The sequence below is a fragment of the Odocoileus virginianus genome, chromosome 1 (assembly GCF_023699985.2).
Source record: "Odocoileus virginianus isolate 20LAN1187 ecotype Illinois chromosome 1, Ovbor_1.2, whole genome shotgun sequence".
NCBI classification, from domain to species: domain Eukaryota; kingdom Metazoa; phylum Chordata; class Mammalia; order Artiodactyla; family Cervidae; genus Odocoileus; species Odocoileus virginianus.
In genome coordinates, this window is record NC_069674.1 from 30,652,224 (window position 1) to 30,678,189 (window position 25,966).

Consider the following 25,966-nt stretch of genomic DNA (forward strand, 5'->3'; position numbering starts at 1 on the left):
CACTATTAATATCCGTTATTCAGCGTGCAGTTGTATGGCTTAAGCCCCATCCAGCCCAAACTTTATAATTAGAGAGTAAAAGAAGTCATCACAAAACCCTCATCTATCTTTCTGGGGACAAGCACACATAGATTGATCATCAACAGGAACGCTTTCCTCTTGGATTCCACTCCGTGGGGTTAGTTCTTAAAATGTCAGAAAGTCGTTTTGATCATGTGGATGACCCCACAGGCCATATGGAGTGTGAGGAGAACTCTACAGTGGATTACACTGTACCTCGAGGGCAGGTGTGATTAGAAAGAGCATTTGAGCTCGTGATGACCTTGGATGTTAACTTGACTCAGCAGCTGATCTGCACTGTGGTCTTGAGCAATTTGCTGAACACCTCTCAACTTTAGCTTCTGTATCTGTAACATGGAATCATAATAACTAGAATGCATGATAGTTCTAAATATTAAAGATATATAGAGCATGTCTAGTACAGTGCCTTCACTATCACCACAGTATTATTCTAGTGTTTTTTTCTCCTCTTCCTTCTTTTAAAATTTTGTATTGAATTTTAGTGCATTTTATTTTTAATCTCATCTTTCTGCATTTCATACTCTTTTCCATCTCTTTTGTGATTATACTGCCCCTTTTGAAAACTCTGCATCCCCCCTTCTTTCTCTTTTTTTATCTTGAATTAATCCATATAATCCACTGAAATATTTTGTAAACCGACTCTCCCTAACCTGGCCCTGTCTTGTTAACCAAGCGCATATACTGACTCTAACATCTCTTTTCAAGAGAACCAGAAACTACTGCTGTAAGACATTAACTTTGTTATATTTGTCATTGAAAGACAGTAGAGTGAGAACAATATCGAAACTATTTAAATACCCAAATGATAATTTAAATACCACTGCTAAAACTTACTGAAATTCTCTCAGTTCACTTTATACAGTGCTTTTGGAAACTAGGTGATTTCAGTTATCGGGTCTGCTTTGCCATTTTCTTTTTAATTGATTCATATAGAGATTGAAGTTTGTTGGAAGGTTATTCTTTGCAACTCACATTTTAGATACCATGAATAAATTTGACTCATTGTGCGTGACAGCCGAAAAGAGCAGGTTGCCCCTGCCTCACTTGGCAGTAAAGAAAGGATGGTGTTAAGCTGTCAGTGGCCCAAACCAGTTCCAAAATTGATGGCATTTGCTGTTTTAAAAACAATAGGAAACATATTGCTAATAGAAAAAAGAAAAAAAATTGTCTAAAGCACTAATGCATTTTCTGCTTATAATACCTAATAGGGCCTGCAGAAAAGTGAATTCTGGTGCAGGAAAAATAATAATTTTTTTCTGTTGTTGTTCTTCCTTTTGCAGGGGTGGTTTAGTCCTGGCCAGGTCTTTGTGTTGGATGAGTACTGTGCCCGTTACGGTGTGAGGGGCTGTCACAGACATCTCTGCTACCTTACAGAACTGATGGAACATTCGGAGAATGGTGCTGTCATTGACCCAACCCTGCTCCATTACAGCTTTGCATTCTGTGCCTCTCACGTGCATGGCAACAGGTATTTTTACTTGCAAACACACAGTGAAATGTGGAGGGTTGAACTTGGGAAGAGGAAAAACGTGCTTTGCCATCATCACCTAGTAACAGATTTTAAACAGCAAACACTTCTTGCAAGAGGGGGAAAAAAAAACCCACAAAGGAAAAATGTACATCAGTATGCTGTTGATTTAGGTGGGCTGCACTTTATGTTTCTTTTTGCCATTAAAACCACTTGAAACCCAGAGAGAGTATCTGTAAGATTAGAAGGTGCCTTTTCGTTCTTATGTACCACCTGGTACTAGGATCTGCCTAGCTTGAGTGTCCTCTGGATTTCTATTGTAATGCATATATATGTCTGGGTAGGGTTTGTGGGCAGGTTTGTGAATACCTAATGATTCTTGCTTTTCCATGGTGGAAAATGTGTTCATTGATAAAGCGAGATAATAATAGGTTGATGTAGGTCTCTTCCCAGCCCCTTCCCTGATCCACACTTGAAGAATGGGCCTTGAAGACTTGAAGATCCACACTTGAAGACTTGAAGAACGTCTGAGCCAGTGACGTCACCTCTTGTTTTACCAAAATAACAAAATGGCATGTAACGCAGGGCCCCACAACTATGTATCTCTTAAGTCTTTGTTTTATATTATTTACTCTCTTCTTGCAGTTTCTTTCCAGGGAAACTTTGCTAGCAGGGGCTCCTCCCATAAAGGACGTAGCTCTTACCATTGTACTTTGCCTCAACCGTTCTTTCATCATCACCTCTTTATTTTCTTTATATATTTATACATTTATGTGTGTGTGTATTTTTGGCTATGTCAGGTGTTAGTTGCAAGCTCACTAGTTTGGACACACTTGGGCTTGGTTGCCCCCAGTCTTGTGGGATCTTAGTTCTCCAGTTAGTTACTTAGTTAGTTCAGTCGCTCAGTCGTGTCCGACTCTTTGCGACCCCATGAATCACAGCATGCCAGACCTCCCTGTCTATCACCAACTCCCGGAGTTTACTCAAGCTCCTGTCCATCGAGTTGGTGATGCCACCCAACCATCTCATCCTCTGTCGTCCCCTTCTCCTCCTGCCCGCAGTCCCTCCCAGCATCAGGGTCTTTTCCAATGAGTCAACTCTTCGCATCAGGTGGCCAAATTACTGGAGTTTCAGCTTCAGCATCAGTCCTTCCAATGAACACCCAGGACTGATATCCTTTAGGATGGACTGGTTGGATCTCCTTGCAGTCCAAGGGACTCTCAAGAGTCTTCTCCAACACCATAGTTCAAAAGCATCAATTTTTTAGCACTCAGCTTTCTTCACAGTCCAACTCTCATATCCATACATGACTACTGGAAAAACCACAGCCTTGACTAGATGGACCTTTGTTGGCAAAGTAATGTCTTTGCTTTTTAATATGCTATTTAGGTTTGTCATAACTTTTCTTCCAAGGAGTAAGCGTGTTTTAATTTCATGGCTGCAATCACCATCTGCAGTGATTTTGGAGCCCCAAAAAATAAAGTCTGACCAGGGATCAAATCTGCATCCCTACATTGGAAGGCAGATTCTTAACCAACTAGACCACCAGGGAAGTTCCTATCTCCCTCTGTTTTATTTCGTTTCTTCCCACAAGCCTAAGCCTCACAACACAACAGAACAATAATACTATCTATGTGAGGGAGGGCAAGTTACTTCATGTAGTTGTGTCTCCACTTACCTGTCTCTAAGAAAGATAGAATAGTATCTCTCTCAGAAATCATCAGTTGTGATAGAGATTCATCAAACACTTAGAACATGCCTGCCTTGGGAGTGATGAAAAGAATGTTCAGTCAGTTCAGTCGCTCAGTCGTGTCCAACCCTTTGCGACCCCATGAATCACAACACGTCAGGCCTCCCTGTCCGTCACCAACTCCCAGAGTTTACTCAAACTCATGTCCATTGAGTCAGTGATGCCATCCAGTCATCTCATCCTCTGTTGTCCCCTTCTCCTCCTGCCCTTAATCTTTCCCAGCATCAGGGTCTTTTCCAGTGAGTCAGTTCTTCGCATCAGGTGGCCAAAGTATTGGAGTTTCAGCTTCAACATCAGTCCTTCCAATGAACACCCAGGACTGATCTCCTTTAGGATGAACTGGTTGGATCTCATTGCACTCCAAGGGACTCTCAAGAGTCTTCTCCAACACCACAGTTCAAAAGCATCAATTTTTCAGCACTCAGCTTTCTTTAGTCCAACTCTCACATCCATACATGACCACTGGAAGAATCATAGCCTTGACTAGACAGACCTCTGTTGGCAAAGTAATATCTCTGCTTTTTAATATGCTGTCTAGGTTGGTCATAACTTTTCTTCTAAGGAACAAGCATCTTTTAATTTCATGGCTTCAGTCACCATCTGCAGTGATTTTGGAGCCCTCTCAAAGAAAAGAATGTTAAGGGATAGTTTACATTTTCTAAGTATGATTATCCTGTCAAGCTACCTTTCCATTGTTCTCTTCATCTTCCCCACAAAACGCCTCTCACCATTTCCCACATTTGGCTCCCAGCTCCTCACTTTCCTGGTGAGCTTACTTGAACTGGATCTCCTTCTCCAGCTTCACCCTCTTGACTCTCATGGGAATGTCAGTGCTATGGAATTCATAAGTTCCTGTGCTTCTGGTAAAGGCTGCTCATTTTCCCCAGTGTAGCTATTTCAGCTCTCCTCTTTTTATTTCATTTTTTTTTCCTGTCACTTCTTTTGTTAATAATTTCTGTTTCTCTAGACCCCAAGTGTGGCATGGTGTTTTGTTTTTATATCTGTTCTTGAACTTGCTCTCTCGACCTGAGAATTATTTTCTACTTCAGTGAAAAATTCTACCTTGGTGGTCTTGCACTTTCCACAGCTTTAATGCTGACCTCTCTTTATACAAATAATTCCAAATAAATTATTCTCCTAAGCTCTAGGTCTCTATCTACAGCTGGCAGCTTGACTATTTTGCTGATGCTTTAAAGTCTCCGTGTTGAAAATTAAATCCATCATCTCATGAAGCCAGCTCCTCTACCTCTCTGAGCTCCTAGCAGAGTGCCTGACAAAAAGTTAACACCTGAGCACAAAATCTAAGTGTTCAGTAAAGATTTGATGAATGAATGAATGACTTTGTTATTTGTGTTAATGTCTCTTCCAGTAACGGCCTATCCATCTTCCACTTGCCCTTTCCTTTCATTTTCCTGGTGGCTCTGCCTGTATTGTAGAGACCTCAGTTTGATCCCTGGGTGGGGAATATCCACTCAAGAAGGGAATGGCTACCCCACTCCAGTATTCTTTCCTGGGAAATCCCATGGACAGAGGAGCCTGGCAGGCTATAGTTCATGGGGTCGCAAGGAGTCGGACACTACGAGCGACTAACACTAACTACACAGTTTAATCATTTTTCCCATTACCCCAAATTAAACCCTCTGCACGCAGCAAACTTTGAAGGATTGGGTGAGATGCCAGGGCAAGCATGAGACAGTCGGGATAACTGGATGACTAATCTTTGATAGGCAAAGTTAGGGGCTGTTGTAGTAAAAACTGTTTTTTCTCCTTCCAGGCTCTATCTTAATTCTTCCTGACCAATGGGTATCAAAAGCTATGCCTCCAAGTTTAGGCAGCAGTCTGAAATGTAACAGGATGAGAAGGTTGCAGTGAAATAGACAAACTCGGAAAGCACAACAGGATCAGCATGTTTTAGTCATTAACACAGAAAGGTGAAATTAAAGTGAGAACATAAAGTGGAAAATTTAGCTAATGTGCCCCCGAAAATGCATGTGTTTGAGACACATGTTAATGGAAAGTTACTGAGGTAACTGGGAGCTCCTGCCAGCACATGGGAGGCAGCGTGATTTAAATCTGTAGTTTGCCATAGTTACTTCTATTCTATAAACTATTGTTTTTCTTATGATGGTACACTGTAAAGTGCAATGTAAGGTATGTTTATATGTTCACGCATTTATTATACTTACTATTACACATTAAGGGCTTCCCTGGTGGCCCAGATTGTAAAGAATCTGCCTGCAATGCCAAAGACCCAGGTTCAATCCTTGAGTCAGGAATATCCCCTGGAGAAGGGCATGGCTACCCACTCCAGTATTTTTGCCTGGAGAATTCCATGGCCAGAAGACTCTGGCAGGCTGCAGTCCATGGGGTCACAGAGAGTCAGACAAGACTGACTAACTAACACTTTCACTTTTCATTACACATTGAATCCATTTCCCAGGTTAAAATGTGTACTTATGCAGGTATCCCTGGGTGGTGTTTTAGAATAGTCAGTTTCAATGGTCAATAGTCAGTTTCTGGTTCAGCAGTTAGGTCAGATATATCTCAAGAAAAAAGGAGTATAGGTTTTAGGGAAATTTGAACCTCAATTTAGGGTAAAAATGTTCCAAGATGACCTTAAAGGCATAACACTTACTATAATGTTTAGAGTCTAACAGATGTCACTCAGAAATGTCATGCTGTCACAATGAAAGAATTAAAAGAGACAGAAGATCTCTACTGGATCCTTGGCTCTGAAACTTGCAAACTGAGCCATGTTGCGCAAATCATCTAACCTTTCTGAAACTGGTCATTATCATATAGAAAAAGGGAAATACTAAGGTGAAGATCCTGGGTAATTATAAAGTACAATATCAATATTGATTGGACATTATTTTAATATGTTTCCCTTTGGCAGCCAGCCAGACACATGTGAATTGTGAGAGGAAGAAAAATGTGAAAAATAAGTAGTTATGCAGGGCTTCCCTGGTAGCTCAGCTGGTAAAGAATCTGCCTGCAATGCAGGAGACCCTGGTTCAATTCCTGGGTCAGGAAGACCCCCTGGAGAAGGGAAATGCTACCTACTCCATATTCTGACCTGGAGAATTCCATGGACTGTATAGTCCATGGGGTTGCAAAAAGTTGGACACAACTAAGTGACTTTCACTTTCACTTCAGGCTCAGTCAAAATATTTCAGTGTGTATGTAATTACACTCTTAATTTCTTCACTGATAGAATGTTCTGGATTTTAGCAACCTCCTCTTGTGAAAATAAACTTCTCTCATCCCTGTCTGTGGTGTCTGATACTTACCCAGACTGCCATTAAAAATACCATCAATGTCAAGTCTAACTTTTTTACAGCATTGGCCAGATTCTCTCTTGATCATTTTTCCTTCTGTCAAGACACAGCGTCAAAGAGTCACTTTGCTCTGAGGCACCTGAACTGCCTCTGTCAAAAATTCAAAAGAAAGGAAGACTGTCTTTTGTTCAGGATGGACACGAAGGACAGCAGTGCTGTCTGGCTCTGAATCGTTTCCAGGAGTCCATCCTGTCACAAGGCACTCAGCACCTTAGGCGTATGCATTCCCTGCAGACCCAGCATCTCTGAATAGCACTCTGAGTGTTTCAGGAGTAAGAGAATAGAGTTCAACAGACGAGATCTGGCTGGTACTAAGACCCAAGGAAGAGGGAGAAAAGGAAAGGGAGACGGAGAAAAGTGAGTCAAGGACAGAAGCCAACCCACTCCTGCAGGATGCAGCATGCTTGCCTCACATGGTCGTGAAGAACACGGCCCCACACTCAGCCTCGGCGCCACTCAGGACTGTCATCGAGAAGAAAAGAGACTTTCAGAGACAATGCCTGTCGGGTAGAGCTGTAGGTTGATGTGTGCAGGCTTAGACATCCTGGTTTTGTAAGTCAGGCTGAGGGTGGAGAAACTAAAGAGCACAGAAGGGCTTTTGTGTCCCTGTTTCATGTGAGAGACGCAGCCGAGACGCTGCCTCTTGTGTGATCTCGTAGGGCCATCTTTGAGCTGCTGTGTACCCAACAAAGGCCCGCTCAGCTGTGCAAGTTTCACGTCCAGGAATGACAACGCGACTGCAGTTTATGTGTAAAGCAATCCCTGCTTTCTGTGGATTCCAGATCATACCACAGAGAAGTACGCAACCTTCACAAGTATCAAATCATCACATCATGATGCCTCCGTCTTCAGAGACAATGACATTTCCTCTTACCTGTCACTTTGGAAATCATGCCTCAACTTCCTGCCTCTCATTTTAGAGACAGGGGTGCACATTTTGAGTCAAATCATAGAAAATTGCCTCAAATAGTCTCATTGAGAATTTTCATTACCATGTCTTAATTCTGCTCTTTTGGTATATGACTTAGAGAAATTAAGTGTAAGTATCACACCCATTATGAATCTAGAGACTCACTTCTGGGACAGGGGAGCAAGCAGATAAAATATCATAGCAAGGTGAAATTTACACCATGCGGCTGACCTGACGAATTTTATCCCAGGTGCTACATGTATAGAAGCAGAAAGGACAGTTAGCAATGAGGGCCTTTTAAATACACACTGAGGAACTATTATTGATTCTGTCAGAAACTATATTACAACCCAAATCTGCCTCAATCAGACTTTCCAACAGAAATACCTATAACTACCCAACCTGGAGTTCAGTACTAACTATGCCTTTTAAAATAAGACAGAGTCAGAAAGTGAGCAAGGAGCAGAGAGATTTACTGTGTTGGAAAGAGCACTGAGCTAGCAATCAGTACATCTGTCTTCTTGCCCAGGTTCCCCCACTTTTGAGCTATTTTTCTTGGAGCAGTTGGTCCTGTCTGAGCCTCAGTTTCCCCATCTATTCCTTGTGACTAATATCATCAATTTTGCCTACCCGATACAGTGGCTAAATAGGTCAAATATGATTATGTAAACACTTTGTAAGTGATAGTATATCACTTAAATATCAAGCAGTGATATTTTGCATAGGATATGGTAGTTAAAGGGCTTCCCAGGTGGCGCAGTGGTAAAGAATCTGTCTGCCGATGCAGGAGATGCAAGTTTGATCCCTGAGTCGGGAAGATCCCCTGGAGGAGGAAATGCAACCCACTCTAGAACTCTTGCCTGGAAAATTCCACAGACAGGGTCCTGGAGGGCTGCAATACATGGGGTCACAAAGAGTCGCACGCAACTGGGTGACTGAGCACGCACACACACCCAGAGTAGTTAATAAGCGTGGGGGAATTTCTCTGTAAAAGACTGACAGTGCAAAGCTGGACTTGATAGTGGTATCAAGTAGCTCACTCTACACAAGTCGCAAGCAGGAAGATGAGACTGGGAAAGCCTTAAACAGGTGCCTCACTTCATCTACTGTCCACGATCATTAGAAGGAGCCACAGGGAGGTTCTGGGATCTCTTTCCCCACATTCTATCCCAGCCCCTCCTGTTGCTGGAAAGCCCTGAGGGTCTAACAGGGCAGCCACATGGACAGCCGAAGCAGGAACCAGGTACCCCATCACCCAGGGTGAGTAAGTTACCAGCTGCACCTCGTGGCCATAATTACCAAGGTCACCTAATCAATTTTCTTTCTTGTCACTCCACACCATTCATGCACAGCAAACAACTTTTTTTTTCTAAAGCAGTGCATTAAATAGCCTACTGAATGTAAATCATTGCAAAAGAAATAAGACAAAGGGATTTTTCAGTATGCCTTACAATAGCAGTCCCCAAATTTTTTGGCACCAGGGACTGGTTTCATGAAAGATAACTTTTTCCACAGACGGAGGGAATATAAGCCATGGGGAGAGGCTGTAAAGACAAATGAAACTTCGCTCCCTCGCCCGCTGATCACCTCCTGCTGTACAACCCAATTCCTAGCAGGCTATGGACCAGTATCATGGGTTGGGGACCCCCATGTTAGAATATAGATCAAGTTAACAATGGAGAGAAGCAAGAGCTGCTTTTCTGGTGTAGCTTTTCATAAGTTTAGGGCCTTTCAAGGCTTTTAGCATCTAAAATGTGGAAGAGCGTTTGAAGTCTCTAGTTGGATCTTGGTGTAGTTTTCTAACATACTAAGGTTTTTAAAGAATATAGTATGTGATACTATTGCGTTAAAAACGATCCAATGAAACAAAATATATATGTATATCCATCCGAACCATTTGCTATTACTATTGCAGGTCAGTTCGGTACTTTAACCCTGTGTTGTATATGTTTGCTAACCCATGAGTTCATACTGATGTCTCTGCCTCCAGTCCAGTTCACCAGAGTTCTTATTAGCCATCCTTTCTTGTTTATTCATAACTTTTCTCTTCGGCAGTGAGAAACTTGGCTTCCACCATCCCATCCATTTACTATTTGTTCAATCCCAGTATATGTGTAAAGCAGTTTCAAAATTCACCAACTAGAGTACTTTGTGTATAGGTCCTTCAGTCATTGAGCTTAGAGTTTCCAATCAAAACTGTCTTCCAACGTTCAATATGACACTTCCTTTCCTTCCTCCCTCTCTCTGGTGAGGTTCTGTCTTATAATACAGTTAGAGTCCCTTGCACAATATGCATTCCATCCTAGGGTCCCTCAGCATCCTAGTTGATATAGAACTTTTTTTTTTCTCTTTACACTTATATAAAGTCAAGTCACTCTTTCGCTGTATGGTTCTTACAGTTCTGTCAGTTTTGACAGATACATTGAGAGTCATATATTCACTACCCTAGTGCTGGTTCTGTCACCCTAAAAGTTCCCCTGTGTGCTCCCTTCTATAGTCAACCATTTCATTAAATTTTGTCATTAAGTTTATTATTCTTTCCTTCTACTTTCTTGGATTATTTTTTTCTACCTTCCTAAATTAACTCATTAAATTCCTAAATTTAACTCTTTAATAGTCATCTTTTCTTCTTTTTCTAAAATAAGTATTTAAGGTTCAATTTCCACTAGGTATTGCTTTTGTTACATATATGCATTTTGATAATGTATCTGATTAAGATTCATTGTAGGTAATTCTAACTTTCCATTGTAAGTTCTTCTTAGACACAGAGTTATTTATAAGTATATTTTAGAATTTCTACAAAAGTGAATCTCTTTTGGTTAGATTCTTGAAAATTGATTTCTAATTAATTTCTTTGTGTTCAGAGAATGTAATCCATGTGATATTGATTCTTCATAACTAGAGACTCCTTTATAGCCAATTATGTGTTAAATATTATAAATGTTTCATCTTGCTTGAAAAATATGTATATTGTGTAGCTTGGTGGGGCAAGCAGGAGTTGTGTGGTTCATATCTTCCAAACTCTTACTGATTTTTTGCCTACTTGATCTGTGAGGTTATAACCAAGGTGAATGGAAAGCTACCCCTGCAGTCGGGGTTTCTTCCTCTGCTTCTACCAGTTTTTGCTTTGTAATTTGAGGCTGTTTATTAGGTACTTTCAGGTTTAAAAATTATTAAATCTTCTGGCAGATGGCAATTATTCTCATGATTTAGTGACCCTTTTCATAATTAATAATGCATTTTATGTTAAAGTTTTTTTAGATGGTTATTAGCATAGCCTTCTTTTGGCATTTTTCTGATATATGTTTATTCTTTTAGTGTCATATTGACACGGCTGTACTCTTATGTCTTATAAATAGCAAACTAGATTCTGATTTAATTATCCAGTATAATATTTTCTATTTGGAATCATTTTAGCTCATTTACAATTACCAGATGTATCAATATAAGTAAATGCATTTCTACCATTTTATTTGAGACTCTTTTTGGCTCATGTTTCTAAGCTTTCTGTTTCTTGCCTCCTTTTTGTTTCATACAGGTTATTTTCTTCTTTTTTTTCCCTCCTCATTTACAATTTTCACCATTTGAGATTTTACCTTGTATATTGCTAAAATTTTAAATCTTACACTAATCAGCAAATTTCCTCTCATTCTGGAGAGTGGAGAGTGCAGTGGCCTTAGAATATTTGTGTGTGACTTAACACACTTATGCTGCCTAGTAGTTTAATTGTATCCTTACTTGTTTTCTACTCAAGCATTAGACATTATTTTTATTGTTTTTATTATTTTATACTCAATACTTGCTTCAATTTAGAAATTACATTCTTCCCAAAGTATATTCTTAAAATAGAATACCTATAGATCATGAATTTTTATTAGGAGGTATCTTTGTTTCATTGACATTTTTGAAAGAAAATTTTGCTTGTTACACATTCTACTTTGTTATTTTCTCTCCAAACTTTGAAGGTAGCACTCCATTTTCTTCTGGCTTCCTTTGTTAAGTAGGCTTCATTACCATTTTTATAAGGGGAATTTAACTTAAGACTTTTAAGATTATTTTGTTTTTTATGTTTTGTGGATTAACTGTTGTATGTCTACATATGGATTTCTTTTTAAAGAATTCTGTTCGGGATTTTTGTGGATTTCTGATCCACATGCCCTGATATTGGGTAGGTATAAATTTCTTGTGGAATTTTACCTTGATTGGGATATGAAGATCCATGCTTGTCAGCAGTTCTGGAATATTGTAATCTCTTTAAGTATTGTCTCCCCTCTAAACTTGCTCTCTCTTAAATGCCAATTAGCTATGTATTAGGCACTTTACCTTCTATATCTCTAAATATGTCTAATAGATATTCTATCTACTTATTTCTCTAGCTTCAGTCTGTGTAATATTTTTAGTTCTATCCTCTAGCTCAGAACTCAGCAATTTTTTTCTATAAAGGGCCAGATTGTAAACATAGGAAATATTTTGGACTCTGTGGGGAATATGGTGTCTGTCACAGTTACTTTACTCTTCCTTAGAGCAGAAGGAGTCAGTGGACCGTATGTAAATGAATGAGTGTGGCTTGTGTTCTGTACAAATTTTATTCACAAAGACAGGTGGAGGCTGTAGTTTGCTGACCCTTACTCTTCTTCCACATTTCTCAATAAGCTATGACACCTGCCTTTTGATCTACTCATTAATTGTGAACTTCCCTTTTCTAGATGTGTTTATCTGTTGTTGCTGCTGATGTTTTTGCCATGGTCACTGTTTGCTTATTCTGCTAACAGTTTTTGTAGTAAGCACATATTCTAGGATTAATCTGAGGAAATTCTAATTCAAAGCCCAGGTTGAGAATGCTTTCTTCCCAAAAGGACTTGCTCTTGTTTTCACTTAGTGATAGGAGGTGCTACAGGAGTTCTCTTATTTTCCATCTTAGAGATTCCTCAGTTGCACGGGTGATACCCCATTTATGAAGTCAGGCGTGTGGTGCATATTCTCAGGAATGACTCTTTTTATTCAACCTATAGATGTGGTAGAAACAGATTGATTTCCTTGTTTGCTCTCCTTTGCACGGATATTTATTTTCTAGCCCATCCTTTCACTGATGGTATAGCCCATTCAAGTGTCCCATTTTTTGCAGGCATCTCAGGTTCAGCAGCCCCTAGAGATGGTCTCTGACTCATGGTGCATCCATCCCCTTAAACATAGCCATGAAAGTGAAAGTCGCTCAGTTGTGTCCAACTCTTTGTGACCCCTTGGACTATATAGTCCATGGAATTCTCCAAGCCAGAATACTGGAGTTGATAGCCTTTTCCTTCTCCAGGGGATCTTCCCAACCCAGGGATCGAACCCAGGTCTCCCACATTGCAGGCAGATTCTTTACCAGCTGAGCCACAAGGGAAGCCCAAGAATACTGGAGTGGGTAGCTTATCCCTTCTTCAGTGGATATTCCCGACCCAGGAATCAAACAGGAATCTCCTGCATTTCAGGCAGATTCTTTACCATCTGAGCTATCAGGGAAGCCCTGAACATAGCCGTAGACCTCCTTGAAATTGACATTTGCCCCTAAGGTAGCTCTGGTGTTCACATTCCTCTTCAGTTTCCGCTCCTAGTTCACTTTTTATTTTCCTGCCCTTATGAGAATTTTTTACTTTCTTGTAAGTATAACATAACACTTAACAGTATACCTGTTGTAATTTAGGTGTTTAGGTGCTTTGCAATGAAGAAGGATTTTTGGATTATCGTGTCAGCCTACTAGGAGCAAAAATTATGTGATAAAACTTGCATTTTGAGAAAAATATTTGGATATCTCTAAGGAGAACCTCCTGAGACCCTCTCCCTAATCCTGCTGTTTCAAGCAGTACCTGATCAACTGCTGCTCATCCATTGCATCTCTGCTTAAATATCGTTCCCAAACTACATCCTTACCTAAAATTCAAATTACACCAGAGCTTTGTGTTTATGTCCTTCTTAATGTAAGGTACACTTACTGTCTGATTTTTCTGTTTTATGCCTTTCCCTATTATAAACTCTACTAACGCAGGAGACATTTCTGTTAGGTTTATATTTTGTCCCTAGGACCTGGCCAGTACTCAGTAAATATTCATTGAGTAAGTTAAATGAATGACATTGGACCATCTATTTACAGATTTTATAGGTGACATGTTGGGACACTTCATAAATACAGCTCACAATTAAGTGTTCTTAATGAATCAGTTGCAGTGAATTTTATGGCCTTTGGAAAGACCCCATATAACCAGCAATATTGTGTCATTTTGCTGCGTAGAAATCAATGACTTAAAACAATGAAATACACTTTTATATATAAAATTGAAAGTGATTATAACAAATGATAAAAGACCACAGTTGATAAGGTTAGAGGGAAATTAGTAATTTCATGCGCTGTGGGTCAGAATGTAAGCTGATAAGTGCTTTCTTAAGAAGCAGTTTTGCAATATATATCAAATGCCTGTAAATGTCATCTTATTTGTCCTAACTCAGGCTACCATGACAAAATATCAAAGACTATGTGGCTTAAAGAACAGAAATGTATTTTCTAACAGTTCCAGAGACTAGAAGTCTGAGTTCAGGATGCCAGTGTCCTTGGGTTCTGAGGACGACCCGCTTCCTAATTTGCAGATGATTGCCTTCTCTCTGTGTTCTTACAGAAGAGAGAGAGAGAGAAAGACTCACTCTTCCTCTTTAACAAAGCAACCAATCCAATAAGGTTTGTGTCCCAGCCCTAAGACCTCATTCCACCTTGCTGCTGCTGCTGCTAAGTCTCTTCAGTCGTCTCCAACTCTGTGCAACACCATAGACGGCAGCCCACCCGGCTCCCCCGTCCCTGGGATTCTCCAGGCAAGAACACTGCAGTGGGTTGCCATTTCCTTCTCCAGTGCATGAAAGTGAAAAGTGAAAGGGAAGTCGCTCAATTGTGTCTGACTCTTAGGGATCCCATGGAATGCAGCCCACCAGGCTCCTCCGTCCATGGCATTTTCCAGGCAAGAGTACAGGAGTGGGATGCCATTGCCTTCTCCGCATTCCACCTTAAGTACTACCTGAAAGACCTGTCTCCAAATACAGTAATATTGAGGGTTGGGACTACAGCTTATGAATTTTTAGGGAAATGCATTTTGATCCATAGCACCACTTAACTCAACAATGTACTTTCAGGAATTTATCCCAAGGAAACAATCAGAGGTTAAAAATATGTAGTGTAAGATTGGTTATTGCAGCAGTATTTATGGTCAAAAAAATGGAAAAAGTCTAAATTTCTACTAATGGAATATTGGATAAATAGACTGTGGTATATCCATATAATGACATACCATACTTCCATTAAAAAGCATATCTTAGGACATTTAAATGATGTGAGAAAATGTTTATACTTCATTAAAAGAATCAAATTATACATCAGAATATCCAGTATATGTATAGATTTATAGAAAGAAGACTGGGTTATATTTACAAAATGGCATTACCAGTTGTTTCTGATTGGGGCATTTACAAAAATTTTTGTCTTTGTGTTTTTCTGAATTCTCCTCCTAAATTATGATGTATGTATAGTTCTTTAATATTTTTAAAAGTTATTTTTGAAAATAGCATTAGGTTTTGATTAGATATAATACTTATATCAGAGAACACTGTTAACCTTAATTCTCTTTATTTTTATTTTAAAATCCTCTCAATATTTTATTTTTCTTTAACTCAAGAATTGTGTGCAATAATGATTTTAATTTGGTTCTAGGAGAGGCCAGTTATGAAATACTTGATAGCTATCCTTTACCCGTCTATCTTTATCTGTCTATCACTACTTTACCACAAAAACTAAGTCACAAAATTGCATGTCTTCATAGTGTCAAATTCCTGCTCTTTTTTGTAGAAGTATCTAAAACCTCCAAAGAAAATATCATACAGTTGGAAATTCACATATGGAAAGGATTAGGATGGAGGAGGGTTTGGAAAAAGAGAATATGATTTTTAAATTTCATTTCCAAGATATTTGCACCTATAAAATTGGTTTCTTCTATTTCAGTGAATGTATAGGTGTAGAATTAATATCTGCTTCTAGGTATTTAAAATTTCAGGGGACGTGAAAGAACACTGATTATGTGTTGTATGACCGTCTAAATGATATATCCTTTTGTTTGAAACAATAGGAGGTATTATAGGTTAGAGAAGAAAAATGAGAGCTTCCACCATTTCTCATTCTCGCACTGTTCTTTCTCGTTTTTTTCATTCTGTTCACAAATGGATATTGGTGGGAAATACACGAAGTACAAAGTGGCTTTTACCTGCTGTGCTGCGGGCAGAATTGACAATTCAGAAAGACCACCCTCCAGGTGTCTCTCCCCTTCTCACTCTCTCTGGTGGAAGCCAGGATGTCATATATCCCTCATCAGAGAGGCCAGGTGAAAAGCAGCCAGTAAGAAACTCAGAAGCACCATGAACTTTGTCATTTGCCTACTCGTTACTTGTAAAATATCTTTTACCACAAGCCACCAAACTGCCAGGATAAGCAAACTTCCCTTAGGAGTTGGGGAAGGAAGGGGTGTGTGAGGAGGGGAAAGGAAATCTCATCAGTTGACCAGACTTTTCTATACAGTATTAATTCCTCGTATATTTATTCAACCTACAGATTTCCCAAGCACTCTATTGCAGGTGGTATGCCCACTGCTAGAGATTATAAAGCAAAGGGCACATTTATCCTTTAAGTATCTAGACACTGTCCTGATGATGAAAGTGCTTAAGGAAATAACCATAGGCCTGACCTTGTGGCTCAGCAATAAAGAATCCATCTGCCAATGCAGGAGACATGGGTTCAATCCCTGGTCTGGGAAGGTGCCACATGCCTTGGAGCCGCTAAGCCCATGTGCCTCAGCTGTCGAGTCTGTGCTCTAGAGCCGGGGGTCGGCCACATGCCACAACTACTGAAGCCCGTGTGCCTTAGAGCCCTTTTTCTGCAACAGGAGGAGCCACTGCAGTGAGAAGCCCGAGCCCCACGGCCAGAGAGGGGCCCCCGCTCATTGCAACTGGGGAAAGCCCACGGGCAGCAACAAAGAGCCAGCACCGCCAAAAATACATTCTAAAAAAATTATGAAAAGAAAATAATCACAGAAATGTTACCGTTTTCATTGAGTATTAGCACAAATGCTCCTCATCCCCAAATGGTGTTTTTTAAGTGGTAATTGTGGGAAGATCCCATGATTGAGTAATTCCAGGATGCACCAGTACAGCAAATTAAACCGATTCCTTTACTGTCAACCTTCTCAGACCTCACAGTTGCACTCAGAACCTCCAACAAATTCTCATGATTTATGGTATTCAAAAATAAAATACCTGGGCTGTTTCACCCTTCTTGTTGGGGTTTGTCACAGAACCGTTGCTCCTTAAAATGCGGCGGTAGCCGGTAAATCATCTTTACTCGAATTTGTGCAGATATAATGGATATTAAAATGCCAGAATTAGTCTGTATTGGTCTTGCAGGCCTCTGAAATGTTGTATGATACTGAGAAAAGGGCTACAAAACATATAGACTGTCTGCTGTCCTGTCAAGGGAAGGGAAGCTACCAGGTTAGTCCATGTCTGAACATTTAGGCAGGTCCCCTCCATGATATTTTCTCTTCTGCTCAAATACAACTCTGCAGCCCAGTTCTGTACTCATTTCCTCTCAGATCTTTCTGGAAATACAGTGGAATCATCCTTTCCCTTCATGGAAACTAATTTATTACCTGAACTCCCCCAAAGTCACCAAAGATTATAGAAAATGGATGGGTAACACTGTGCATCCCTGTTGTTCTGCACTTGTCTTTTCAGGGCATCTGCCTCACTTTAGACCTTGGCTCAATCAGTTAAGAATCTGCCTGCGATGCAGGAGACTGCCTGTAATTCAGGAGACCCAGGTTCAATCCCTGGATTGGGAAGATCCCTGGTGAGCAAAATGGCAGTTCACTCCACTATTCTTGCCTGGGAAATCCCATGGACAGAGGAGCCTGGGCGTCCATGGGGTCGCAAGAGTCAGGCAGGACTTAGTGACTAAACCACCACCTCACTTAGAGTTTATGTTGCACTCATTATGGAAGGAATTGGTAATCATGACAAGATGTCACATATACAGAAATGATTCTGTTTACTTTAAAATGCTCAGTGTGCCACATTGATGGATAGTACAAATTATAAAATCCCTTAATTCATGAAGGAATTGAGTGAAATTGATTTTACAGGCCTTAATATATATAGGATCTATTTTTTGGATGAATCTGCCCTTCAAAAAAGGGATTCTGTGTGTATGTGTGTACACACAGGCATGCACATGTGCACATGTAACGGCTTCTGTGAAAACAGAATATGACCTATAGACAGATGTAAGATCAGTCTACTGAGCATGAATGAATGGCAGAAAGTTCTGTTAAACGATTGTTTTTTAAGAATCTTTCAGGTAATAATTAACAGACACAACTGCTTGTGGCGTTCAGTTGCTTTTAATGTAATACCAGAAGGAAGTTCTGTGTCATAATTCATTTGACAGTATCTTATATTTTAAAAAGTATATCTACTATTGAACTATGCTTTATAATTTATTCATATCTTAAACTTATTTCTCCTAACACTCTATTTTTATTAAAATCGTGTAACTTCAATAACTACAGGCCTCAGGAGAAAATGAAAATATGTATTAATTCTTGGTCCATGAGCACACCCTTCCTTCTCATTGGAACCACTTTAATATATTAAGCAAAGAGTTAAACCCCAGTTAACATTTGAATTAGAAAACTAGTCATCTTTGTTAGAATTTTAAATAACCACATTTTAACATCATTATTATCAATGTCAAAGAGGCAATGTTATTTTTACTTTTATTGTCTCAGAAAAAAAATCTCTCCTTAAGATTTAAAGCACTTCACTTTACTAATAATAGTGTTTAGGTAAACACTAAAAATTCTCTGCTTAGTATAAATGCACAGTAACTTTTGTTAGAGATCTTTTTACCCAGAATTCTTGACTATAATTCCTGCTACTCTTTGCTTTTCAGAAATTTACTATTTTACCTAATAGTGCTTTATAGGTGAAGATCAGTGCACTGATCTTTTTCCAAATAGTGCATGCCATATTAATACTAATAAGTAATAAGAATATATATGATATTATTAATTCATGAATTCTTATAATCCTATATAACTGATATTTTCTACTCTACATCACACTAATTCATATTTTTAGCATTTGTATATTGAATGTTAATCACATGCCAGCTACTGTTCAGGGCACTAGTAGTACATCACAGAGGAGACAAGTGTATAACATGGTAGACGACATCAGTCATCTAATATACAACGGCAAACAATAAAGAGGCCTGTGGGAATGGGAGATGCCACTCTTCCACCGGGTGGTTAGAGACGACCTCGTTAATCCTGAGTCATGTCACTAGAGATGAGAATGAAGGAAGTGAGAGAGCCACGCGTGTGCCTAGGGAGAGGCTTCCGGTGTTTGGAAACGGTTAGGGAAGCTGGCGTGCGGCAGAGAAGGGACCTGTCTTGAGCAGGCCGAGGAGAGCGGAGTGGGCTTTTGGCTTCTGCAGTGAGTGTGACCTCTGCAGGGGCATGACTCCTACTTGAAAATGGCTCAAGTAGTGTGCAGCCAATACTCTGATAAAGAAAAGACTGAAAGAGAGAGATAGTGTCCACTGAAGTCACGCTGCAGGGAGAGCCTGTGACGAATGACAGCAGCAAGCGGGGCAGCAGAAGTGGTCGGGGTAGTCAGTTCTGACTACGTTTTGAATATGTAGCTGGCAAATTAATTTATAAACTGAGCTTGTAAAACTATTGTATTTTAAATCTCCCCTTACCCTGAGTCTACTAGGTAAATGTTCATAAATATGACTGGTTTGAATCTCTCTCAAGGCTTCTGTGAGTACCTATGTTGTAATGTATGAAAGAGCTAATTTTAGGATTTCCTTTTGTTAAGGTCTCTATTAACTGAATTACTGATTTGATAGTAGGTATTTTAAATTGTATTGATATTTAAGCTCTCTGCTTTATACAAGTAACAGAAAATGTGTGATGTAAATAAGTGTGACATCCAATGAATCATCGAAAAAGCAAGAGAGTTCCAGAAGAACATCTATTTCTGCTTTATTGATCATGCCAAAACCTTTGACTGTGTGGATCACAATAAACTGGAAAATTCTGAAATAGATGGGAATACCAGACCACCTGACCTGCCTCTTGAGGAACCTGTATGCAGGTCAGGAAGCAACAGTTAGAACTGGACCTGGAACAACAGACTGGTTCCAAATAGGAAAAGGAGTACGTCAAGGCTGTATATCGTCACCTTGCTTATTTAACTTATATGCAGAGTATATCATGAGAAACACTAGGCTGGAGGAAGCACAAGCTGGAATCAAGACTGCCGGGAGAAATATCAATAACCTCAGATATGCCGATGACACCACCCTTATGGCAGAAAGTGAAGAAGAACTAAAGAGCTTCTTGATGAAAGTGAAAGAGGACAGTGGAGAAGTTGGCTTAAAGCTCGACATTCAGAAAACTAAGATCATGGCATCCAGTCCCATCACTTCATGGGAAATAGATGGGGAAACAGTGGATACAGTGTCAGGCTTTATTTTGGGGGGCTCCAAAATCACTGCAGATGGTGATTGCAGCCATGAAATTAAAAGGCACTTGCTCCTTGGAAGGAAAGTTATGACCAACCTAGACAGCATATTGAAAAGCAGAGACATTACTTTGTCAACAAAGGTCCGGCTAGTCAAGGCTATGGGTTTTCCAGTGGTCATGTATGGATGTGACAGTTGGACTATAACAGCTGAGTGCTGAAGAATTGATACTTTTGAACTGTGGTGTTGGAGAAGACTCTTGAGAGTCCCTTGGAATGCAAGGAGATCCAACCAGTCCATCCTAAAGGAGATCGGCCCTGGGTGTTCATTGGAAGGACTGATGCTGAAGCTGAAACTGTAATACTTTGGCCACCTCATGCAAAGAGCTGACTCATTGGAAAAGACCCTGATGCTGGGAAAGATTGAGGCAGGAGGAAAAGGGGACGACAGAGGATGAGATGGTTGGATGGCATCACAGACTCAATGGACATGAGTTTGGGTGAACTCCGGGAGTTAGTGATGGACAGGGAGGCCTGGCGTGCTGGGATTCATGGGGTCGCAAAGAGTCGGACACGACTGAGCAACTGTACTGAAACTGAAACTGAGAAGGAGTTCCACTGTTGTTGCTTCTCAAATATAGCTTCCATTTTTTATTAGGGGTTTCTTTGATTGCTCTGTATTTTCTCTTTAAACATAGAGGAAGGACTTCCTTGGAAGTCCAGTGGTTCAGACTCCATGCTTCTGTTGCGGGAAGCACAATTTCGATCCCTGGGTGGGGAACTAAGATCCCACATGCCTCATGATGTAGCAAAAAAAAAAAAAAAAAGAGGAAAGACTATAATGCATGGGCACTAAAAGCCCTGGATTTGGAATACAAGAGACCTAGATTCAAGTCCAGACTCCTGTCCTTACAAGCTGTGTGACCTTAAGGAAGTCACCTAACCTCCCTGAGCCTCAGTAGCCTCCTCTCTGGGGGACTAGAGAAAAGATTACTGTATTCAATCTATGTTACTATACATATAAAACAGCACAGTACCCACTGAATTGATAATTACTGCATTTGTTTTAATAACAGTCATGACAAGATATTAATGACACAGAAATATTTGCATTTCCTGGGAAGAATAATTTTAGAAGGAGTTGTTACTTTGAGGCTTGACTACAGAAAAGTTGCCATTTAGCCTCATTTTAGATATAGAAGGCCACTTCATACACCTGATATTTAGTACATAGTCTGGTATATTGGTGTATACATAGTCTGGTATATTGGGTCTTCACTTGTAGCTCAGATGGTAAGAATCCACTTGCAGTGCAGGAGACCCCAGTTTGATCCCTGGGAGGGGAAGATCCGCTGGAGAAGGGATAGGCTACCCACTCCAGCATTCTTGGACTTCCCTGGTGTCTCAGATGGTTAAGAATCCACTTGCAATGTGGGAGACCTGTGTTTGATCCCTGGGTTGGGAAGATTCCCCTGGAGAAGGGAATGGCTACCCACTCCAATATTTTTGCCTGGAGAATTCCATGGACAGAGGATTCTGGCAGGCTACAATCCATGGGATCGCAAAGAGATGGACAACACTGAGTGACTTTCACTCACCTACATATACACTAAAATAAGGACATGTGAATAAGAGTAGGTCCAAAATATAAAATGTATTTAACCTGTCAGATGTGTACCTAATTTAGTAATAAACTCAGTAAAATGACCTTCGGTATGAATGACAGTCTGTATCTCAGTGAAGGTGACACAAGTGACATCCCCCGGACTAACTTTTCTCACAACCCCTGGTTCCATTCAGTCAGGTAGGCAGTGTGCCCCAGTGAAGTTTCATATCACCTGACGATATACACTATCACTGTGGATTCGTCTCCTTGGATAGTTGAAACAAACAGTAAAATTCACTCAAATATAGTCACGTCGCATCTGTCAGAGAGCGAGATCAAGGGCTGTGTCAGTCATCAGAACAAAAAAGATAAGGGCTTTGCTCTTTTTCATCAAGTTTGCATAGGTGTATTTAGTGAAATAACCACCTACAACTTGGTGGTATGGGTTTTTATGCTATGTATTAATAATAACATAATGTAGTTAACAGTTTTATCCAAATTCCCAAATTAATGAATTATATAGATAAAACTCTCCAGTTCAACTTCTGTGATCATTGATAATAGTCATTCTTGGGTTATAGTCTGGGTTTTGTGTTGTTATTTGCTCGATAGGCAATAACTTCAAAGTAACATGTAAAAAAATCCATTGCTAAATTATTATAAACTATTGGGGTTAGCTCATAGTTCATTGCTCCAGAATTTAAAATCAGACATTTTTCTTTCTTAAAAATTTTGAAAGACCAATATTTTGCCATTAGTTTGGTTTTTTTTTTTTTGCAGTTAACTTTCAAACTGCATTTTGATGGATCAGAATGAAATATAATTGTAGCTAATATTTTCAAAGCATAAATTCAAGCAGGATACAACTTTCTGAAATAATAAATTATTTACTCTGTTTTAGAAAGAAATTCTCAGACTTTAATGATAGCTGTTTTTTCTGATATGAATAGAAGTTCTTTAAGCCAGTCTGATTCAGGTATAATCTTAGAATTAATTGCTTTTATCCTACTTGACTAGTTTATAAGTATCAAAAATGCGCACACACACATGTATAGATCTTTTTGTAAAAAACAGTTGGAACAACAAATACAAATCTTGTTGGGAAAGTTATTTTTAATATCCTTTTTTTTTTCATAATCCTCACTTCTACCTATTTTATACATAAACATTAAAAATAAGTTCAAATGATAAGTCTTAGGGAATTAAAATATAATCTTTAAAAAAGTAAGTTAATTGGACAAGGAATGATTGGTGCTAACAAATGTAAAAGATTCATTGTATTGAACTGTATAAATATGTATAGTTAATGCAAAAGTCCTGTATCTTTTTCTCTGTTTTTAACAAAGACAGTTAAAGTCACATATTGAAAATTTTAGATGAGTGCTAATACTACCAGATACTTAAACTGATACAGAGTAAATTCTGAATCCATGCTATTAGATATATTTTATATTTTCAATTCTAATCTCTTAGTAAAAGAATACTTCTGTTCAGTCATCACCTTAATTTCATAAGCATATTTGGTTAAGCACAAAAATCTTGAATTGTAGGTAGACTTTCTTTCCTGCGTGTTTTCATTCAAATGTTTAATTTATATTTAAACAAAAAAAATAGAGCTATAAACCACTACACATATCCAAAATGTCTTTTCCTTACAGCAATTAAAATTAAATCTCTAATTTCACATTAGTTCAAATTTTATTTGGAAGAGAAGCAGTTAAGGCATTTTAGCTTACATTCAGTATATTCTTTATAATTCCATTCATGATATTTAATTGGTCGACTGTTTGGTATCACTATAAAACACTTTTCATTGCCATTCTCAAGGACTAGTTATTGTTTTCTGGATCTGAAAACTATTTATTGTTATCCTTTGCCTTGAAGGCTCTCTAAAAGAGAATAAATCCCTTCCATTCATTCCAGGTCAAAATATGGAGCAAATGACTACAAACACCTCCAATAAAATTTCACTGTAGACATAAGCTCTATGTATACTATGATCCCATGTGCATTTTCCTTTATTATTTAGATTTTTCAGGGAAATAGAAAAATATAAAATATATTCATTTTCTATCACTAAAATTACTGATTCTACTTTTTTTTTCAGGCCTGATGGAATCGGAACTGTTTCAGTGGAAGAAAAAGAGAGATTTGAGGAAATAAAGGAAAGACTCTCTTCCCTTTTAGAGAATCAGATAAGCCATTTCAGGTATATACTCCATTAGTACAAGTGTTTGCTTAATTCACTCAATCTTCTAATCTCCTACAAATGTGGGTTATGTTGTTCTACTACTGCTCAAGAACTATCAGTTAGCTTCCCCTCCATTGCTTGCAAGATATGATCACACATTCCTCCATCTGGGGTCTCCTTCTCAGCCTACCTTTCAATTTCCACATCTCATTAGGTAGACCCCACCCCCTGCAATATCCATTCTGCTCACATTGTCTTCTCAGCCTTGCATAAGCTGTTCGCTCAGCTCTGGGCACGTTTACCCCCTCTTCCTGCATCACCAGGCAAGGAGACTTTCTCATTTATTCCAACAGAGGGTGGAAAATCTGAAGTCTTTTATTGTTCATCATCTGTACTATGCCCTAGTTACCCACCACCTAGTAAGGACATACGTTTCTTAAGTCCTTAGTTATCCTTTTATTTACGTTCCGTGAGAATAAGGACCACAGTGCACCTGGCACAGTTTCTCAGTCAAAACAATGAAGTACTGGCACTAAGAAACATTTGCAGGATGAAGGATAAATATCTTGATAATATTCCTTTTTTTCCCTGATTATAGAGGGCTTAATAGAACTTAATGGTCAAAAACAATTATGCCTTTTTCTATTACTCTCATCATTAGATCCTATAAAATGCTGCCATGTCAATGTATTGTATCTTATAGCACATCTGTCATGCTGTGGGTATGTAATTTGGAATCATTTCATATGAACTTATTGAAAAATAAATTTAGTTAATATTGCCCTCAACCGTTTGAAAACACTATGATTTAACCGTGTGAATGGTGTGTGGCTGCTCTGAGTCTCAGTTTCCTTATTTGTAATATGAAAAGCTTAGACTCTGTGATTTTTTAAAATGATCCTGAAGGAAAAAATTATCATAGGATAGACTATTCATCTGTTGCCCTGTAGTGATTTCAGCTGGAGCTGGTATCACCAACTTAAGGTAAGTGAATGAGGGAGGATTTACTTTGTCATGATAATTGGGCCTGGGGCAGTCATTCATTGCTGTATTTAGAAATGCTATGCATGGGACAGAATTGTTGGAGAATTACGAGAATTATTCTGTCCAAAAGGCCAATAAATTCACATTAGCAAACACATTTTCAGAGGATATGTATGCATTTGCTGCCAAAATTAGTATCTTTCAGGTTGCATAGACACCATTATATTCATTGTGTATGTCATTTAATGAAAATATGTAGTTTTTCTGTTGTTGGCATTATTGAGACACAGCTCATTCAGTTGAATATCTGTATCAGAAACTATATAAGTCTCCATGGTTATTTGTAGTAGTGCTTTCATGTGCAAGTAACAGATCCCACCTCATATTGGTTTAAACTAATAGATGTATATATGTTCCCTTACACGCAGGTCTCAAATAAGGTGAACTTCAGTACAGGATGAATTTAGTAGCCAGAGCTCCATTTCTGTGTTTCTCACATGGCTGTCTTTTTTCATGGAGTAGCTTTAGCCCTAGATGGGTAGCAAGACCAGGAATTCCTGACCTCACATCCATACATGGAGGTTTAAAGGGAAGCTAGTAGAGGCTCTCTCTTTCTATGATTCTCTCTTAAGCTGGAAAGTTGCCGTAGAAGATCCTGGCAAACCACCTCTCATATCTCATTTGCCCCAGATAGGTCATAGGCCTGGTCCCTAACCCAACCCAGGGGCCAGAGGAAGCCCACGTACTAGGTGCTTACTGACAAGCCATGGGACCACCATGATTGAGTCAGCCTGGTCAGAACCAGCCCACCAGGGGCCTGCCACCACAGTGGGAGTGGTGAAGTGTGAAAGTTGTGTCCGACTCTTTGCGACCCCATGGACTGTAGCCTGCCAGCCTCCTCTGTCCATGGGATTTTTTCCAGACAAGAATACTGGAGTGGGTTGCCATTCCTTCTCCAGGGAATCTTCCCAGCCCAGGGATCCAACCCAAGTCTCCTGTATTGCAGGCAGATTCTTTACCATCTGAGCCAGCAGAATGACT

At 39.4% G+C, this 25,966-nt stretch overlaps 1 protein-coding gene across 10 annotated transcripts in view; it reads left to right on the forward strand.

Moving 5' to 3' along the window:
• CADPS2 (calcium dependent secretion activator 2) overlaps window positions 1-25,966 on the forward strand; it is a 545,582-nt gene that overhangs the window by 380,905 nt on the left and 138,711 nt on the right. For all 10 annotated transcript variants that reach the window (XM_070466441.1, XM_070466414.1, XM_070466410.1 and 7 more), the window contains exons 13-14: window positions 1,362-1,549; window positions 23,858-23,959. In XM_070466441.1, the coding sequence (XP_070322542.1) occupies window positions 1,362-1,549; window positions 23,858-23,959 (290 nt within the window). The remainder of the gene's footprint in view (window positions 1-1,361; window positions 1,550-23,857; window positions 23,960-25,966) is intronic.